Here is a 6157-nt window from a genome sequence, read left to right as displayed (position 1 = left end):
CTCTGGAAGGAAAGTTCTGTTTGTATCAGGAATAAAAAGCTACAGATGAACCAAATTCCAGTGTGGGTAATTTTAGTTTAACTTTCTAAAGCTGTTCATTGTCGTAATTTAATATGCATTTTTTTACCCTCCCATTTAGATGTTAAACTGTTAAGTAAAACCATTGTTTTGGTAACATTTCACTGTTTTATTACTGTGTTGAAGAAAAGGATATGATTTTGTTGAGTTTATTAACCCTATCTTTGTCCAGAAAGATGCTTAAGGTATATTCAGGAAGTTAATCAATATCAAAAAGTAATACTTGATTATTGTTTTAAAGAAAGAGTCCCTGGAAACTGGACAGATGGCATTTACTTTGGCACAATTTGAGGCCTTGGAGATTTGCCTGAAGGAAGCAGAAGAAAAGGCTAAGTCCTTCTCTGAACAGGTAAGACCTGTCATTCAGACTGGAAATCTGTGTTCTTCAAGTCTGCCGTAGAACAAGTGTAAATCTAAATACATGTTTTATAAAAACTAGAAACAGATGTATGAATAGAGAGAGCAAACTGATGGGTCCCAGGGGAAAGGGGTGTCAGAGGACGGGCAGAAGGGGTAAAGTGGAGTGGGAGGCAGAGGCTTCCAGTTTCAGAAAGAATAAGTCATGGGAGTAACAGGCACAGCATAAGAAATAAAGTCAGTGATATTGTAACTGTATGGTGACAGACGATAGCTACACTTGTGGTGAGCACAGCATAAGGCATAGAGATGCTGAATAACTATGTTGTACACCTGAAACTCATATAACATTTTATGTCAATTCTACTCTAGGTAAATAAACAAGCAAACAAATAATCTGTGCTTTGACTTGTTTATCTAATCACACACACACACACACACACACACACACAGAGCACTTTATTAATTTTAGCTGTAACAATAATTACCTTAATCTTGATGGGCCTTTCCAGCCTTTAAAACTCCTTTTACATTTATATTTTGATTTTCATCCACTCTAGCCCATGAGTTATGCAAGCCATCTTTAAGCTGGGGGTTTAGTCTTATTCTGGAAAAGATAAAAAGTGTAAGAATGGTTCCCTCCCCTCTATTTTTAAATTCAGTAGATATTTTTATAATGTGATGACAGAAGAATAGGCAAAGACAAGGGGAGCAACTGACCTTCCTTAAGGCTAAGATATGAGAACATTTCAGAATGGAACACCTGAGTCAAACAATCAAACATTTGTCCACTGGGTGCCACTGTGTTCCTTACCAGGCTATGCCACTACATGATTGCAAAAAGAGAAATTGTCACTAATATTCAAGACAGTGATGTCTGTGTGTGTGTGTGTGTGTGTGTGTGTGTAGGAATATTTCTGCTTGTCTACATGTATACATGTTAATGCTTCTTTTAAGTATCATTAATACAGGACTTGTCACAAGGATGTGGGAAATGCTAGCTGGCTTTCCCTGGTAATCCAAATCATTTTGTCAGCCCTATGGCCAAGTATTGACCAGGTAGGTTGGCCTGGTGGGCTAGAAACAGGTTGGGGAAGCAGAGGAGAGGACAAAGATTTGGAATGGAACCAAGAAGTGGAAGCTCATGGTATTGTTGCCCAATGGATCCCACCTTTAAGAAAAGAGTAAATTTCACTGTTAGCCAAATTGTTACCTCCTGGCTTTGCCTTAGACTAGAACATAGAATTAACTTAGAATGGGAAGTATAGATGCCTAAGATTTTATATATACTAAGCATCTGTTGGTTCTTTGCTTCAATTTACTTGCACTGAACATTTCTAACATCAGCAAGGTCCAGCAAGTTCTCTGTTGGCTCATGATGAAGAAGAAACCTACAAATAGTGAGGAAATAAGATTGTGTCCACTTCCTATGTGACATCACACAGTAAACAGAATTTTTTGTTAGTTTCCCTCTAGCAGTTTTTATTTATTTCTGGGCAATCATGTGTCTATCATAAAAATAAAAGCAGTATGAGATCAGGATAATTTGCTATTAAGATTTATAACCTGAGCTAGTTATAGCTTTAGGAATTTTGCAGCCACTCAGTTGGCCAGAGTGAGAAAGGGCCATGAGAATCAAACTCTTGTTCTAGGGTAATACAGTAAATAACTCATCATTAGCAAGTTTTGCTAAAGAAAAAACTAGATTGCATTTCCAGTAGGAAATCAGTGGAGTAAATCAGTGGGAGTAATTTGGGTGGAAATCAGTGGGAGTAAATGCCTGGAAATTAGGTAGTAGATAAAGCACCAGGAGAGACAGGTAGAAAAAAGGCAGGGGCACCTGGGTGACTCAGTGGTTGAGCATCTGTCTGCCTTTGGCTTAGGGCATGATCCTGGGGTCCCGGGATTGAGTCCCACATTGGGCTCCCCACAGGGAGTCTGCTTCTCCCTCTGCCCCTGTCTCTGCCTCTCTCTGTGTCTCTCATGAATAAATAAAATCTTAAAAAAAACAAACAAAAACAAAGCAAAATGTTAGGGGAGCAGAGAGAAAGAAGAGTAAAAAGGTTACTGGAGAAAATCATAAACAGTTTTTGCATGAGTGCTGGCTTCTATCAGCAGTACAGACGAGAGGGACAAAGAAAGGGACTTCGGTGGCCTGTAGTCTGTGACCACACACAAATAGATCCCACAGCTTTTGTCCTGGGATCCCAATACTTTTTGCACTAGAAAGTGTCAGGAAAACCCAGTTTCATAATGGAGCACAGATCCAGAGGTCCGCCAGTGCAGAGGGAATCGGCAGGGCAGTTCCTGAGACACTTCCCCTGGCCATAATTTTGGCCCATGTCTCCCCATTCAATTGCAGCTTCTGATTCCCAGCTCCTAGCAGGAGACTCAGGAGAGCTCAGGTTACACTACCTGCTAGCTTCATGACCTTGGGCAATTCACATCATCTCTCTGAGTCTCAGGCAGCTGTCTTATCTAAATGTGGGGTAGGGACACCTGGATACCTCAGTTGGTAAGTGTCTGAGTCTTGATTTCAGCTCAGGTCATGATCTTAGCTTCATGAGATGGAGCTCTGTGACCTAGAGCTCGGCGCTCAGCAGCGAGTCTGCTTGAGATTCTATTTCCCTCTGTCCCTCCTCACCTCAGATAGATAAATAAATCTTTAAAAAAACTAAAAGGAGGTAAACATACTGGTTTCTTAGGCAGTTGTGAAGTTTACATAAGTATATCAGGCTTTTAGTAGTTTCTCAACAAAGGTTCATTCATCTCCACTTTTAGTAGTCATGACAAAACATGTGGTTCTCTGTATCAGATGTCAGGGGCTAGTATGTGTGTATGTATAAGGAGTTTCTCTCTCTCTCTCTCTCTCTTCTTTTTTTTTTTTTTTTTTTTTTTTGCTGGTGTCCCTCAAAGCATTTAAAAGACACTCAAGTTGTAACATAGCACTTCCTCAGCATTCACAATGTTAGAGTCTTTCAAGCAGGAGAGCGCCCTTTCCATCCCAGGTCCCTTGTCCTAGCTTGGCTATTTAAGAGTCCAACTTTCTCTTTCACTCTTTCCAAACTATTTATGTGATAAAGGGACCCAAATAATTTCACTTTGTTCATCCTTTCCACTTTATATTTTGGGTCTTCTCTTTCTGCCCATTCTCTGATTTTGCTCCAAGCAGGAGTTGAATCTGTAGTGCTGGTATGTGGTTGTTTCAGGGTTTCATGGGCAAACTGGGGAGGAGAGAACTGTGATCATCCCTTCACCAAGGAGGTGAATCCAGTAACAACCATGTTGTCAGAATTAGCTTCAGGTGTCTTATGGCTATCATAGTGAGCAAAATATTAGTTACATATGAGGGGTGCCACAGATACTAGTTGGAAAAGAATGTTGTGATTAGATGCAAGAGCTAGGAGGTGAGAAGCCTGGTAGAAACTTGACTTTTTTTTTTTTTTTGAATCATTGTTTTCCCCAGGTAGGAATGAGACATAGACAAGACACAACAAAGAGCCCCTTTATGGTCTTTTGCAGCATAAAATTAATTTTACCCTTTTTGTTTCCATAAGGAGAGAATTATTGGTGATACTCAGGATACAGAGAAATTTCAATAGAGAAGCACATGATAGTATTTCCCAATTTTTGAAAAAAGCCTTTTTCTCACTTCTTAGTAATAGCTCAAGGGCCAGCTATGCATAATTTTTCCCTTATCTGATGAGAAGGACCTTTCCGCAGGCCCAAAATAAAACTAATAGCAGGGCCTTCTTGTATTCTGACTCTGTAGCAAACTTGACCAGTTATGTTATATTCAAAGAAGACTCCTTTCCCTTTTTTTTTTCCTCCGGTATCTCCCTGTCTAACATTCACCTCCATCTTAAATAATAACAGAAGCAATAATGGACACAAAGTGTGAAAGGGGGATGATGGATATGTGGTGTGGTGGGGTATCTAAAGCCTGAATCGCATATGAATGCATGCCTTGTACCAGACCACTATAATGCATTGTAAAGTCAGTGAGTGGAGAAACTAATATTTATTAAGCATCTACAGTTTTCTAGGTAATGGGCTTAGATTTGTGGACATTCCATTTAACTGACACACAAGAATGCCAGGAAGGGCACTATTATGATGATCCACATGAAGAACATGAGACTCAAAGACATTAAGTCATTTACCCAAGGTCATGAAATTAATAAATGGTGAAGTTGATATTAGAACCTAAGTATTTTTAAAGTCACAGTCCCTATTCTTAGGAACATGTGGTCATAAGCCAAAGCCACTTAAAAGAAGTTTCCCACTCAAGCACCACTGAACGTAAACTTATCTCTATACAGGAACCCAGAGAGCTTGTTGATTGCTGAGCCTTACCCCCAGGGTTTCTGAGTCAGTAGATCTGGGGTAGGGATCAACAATTTACATTTTTCACAAGTTTGCACTCTAGATTGAAATTTGGCTCTAGCCCTAATCCAAATCTGCAGGCAAAAGGTCCTCTTCATCCTTGCTCTGTGCCCCAATAGCACATGGATTGAATCAGCTAGGATCAGTCTTGGGTACATAAAACAAATAGCCCCTCCAAAGAGTGGCCTAAACACTACTCATAAAGTAGACATTTGTTTTTCAGTCATATAATGTTAGTCTGGACACAGGCAGCCCAGGACCAGCGTGGTAGCTGCTTCACAACTCTCAAAAGCCAGGGCTCTGTCTCTCCATGCATTCACAAACATGGCTTCCACTTTCAACATCCAAGATGCACCTGCTGCAGCCATTCTTTTCACATGTCTAGCAGCAAGAAGAAGGGAAAAGCACATGCAGAATAGGGAAGGACAACTGCCATCTATGCAGCCCCTTTGAAGAACTTTTAAAGACCTTTTCTCAAAAACTCAGTGTAAAAATTCTTATATATCCCTGACTACTGCATGGAGGCTAGAAAATATGAATATTTAGCTGGGCACATTTCCACCCTAAGAGTATGGAGATTCTTTTACTAAGAAGGATAGAAGAGATATTAGGTTGGCAAATAGCAATCTCTGCCTTGCTCATCCAAGCCCTTGACCATACTGTAGCCCATTGTGCTATCCCCAGGTAGCACATGTAGCACAATGGGCTTATCCCAGCGCCATTTGCTGAAGAGATGATTCTTTCTCCACTGAATGGTCTTGACAGCCTCATCAAAACTCAATTGTTTACAGATGTATGATTCTGTAGACTCTCAATTCTGTTCCATGCTCTATAAATAACTCTGTGACTTTCAACAGGTACTTCTGGTTGGAAACCCCAGGTAAATTTTTGAGCAGGAACTTGGATTTGGTCTTTTGGGTCCTTTACCAAGATCCTTTCTTATTGTGAGAAGCACAGTGGACCATTCTTACCTATGCAGTAGCTGGAAATTGAATGAATCTTCTAACTGATCTTTTACCTTAAGCATTTAGTATAACAAGCAAGCACTCAAGTACAAAGATGAAAGACTATGTTTGACTCTGGGAATCCAACATTATTTATCATTTTGTACATACCTAAGGCTCTAATATAAACTCCCATTATTTGCTTCTTAGTATTTAATCTGTTTTTTAAGTTTGGGAATAGAAAAAATAAAGATCTTCAGCAAATTTTTAGATGCCAAATATGTGTATGGATGGCTAAAAGTGACTTGATACACACTGAGATTGCTCCCCAAAAATGTTCTGGTTCTTTTTTCATTGTTTAAATGCAACAGTAGATCCCTTGATGTCAAGTT

At 39.7% G+C, this 6157-nt stretch overlaps 1 protein-coding gene across 1 annotated transcript in view; it reads left to right on the top strand.

The window, feature by feature from the left end:
• Positions 1–254: 254 nt before the first annotated feature.
• The window catches only part of CCDC192 (coiled-coil domain containing 192), a 175914-nt gene continuing 170011 nt past the window's right edge, over positions 255–6157 (top strand). Inside the window, exons 1-2 of the mRNA XM_041762489.1 lie at positions 255–263; positions 320–427. Of these exons, the coding sequence (XP_041618423.1) occupies positions 255–263; positions 320–427 (117 nt within the window). The remainder of the gene's footprint in view (positions 264–319; positions 428–6157) is intronic.

Source organism: Vulpes lagopus, chromosome 7, assembly GCF_018345385.1.
Source record: "Vulpes lagopus strain Blue_001 chromosome 7, ASM1834538v1, whole genome shotgun sequence".
Taxonomy (NCBI): Eukaryota; Metazoa; Chordata; class Mammalia; order Carnivora; family Canidae; genus Vulpes; species Vulpes lagopus.
The sequence above is the reverse complement of the archived record's forward strand: the minus strand, read 5'-3'. Positions and strand labels throughout refer to the sequence as shown.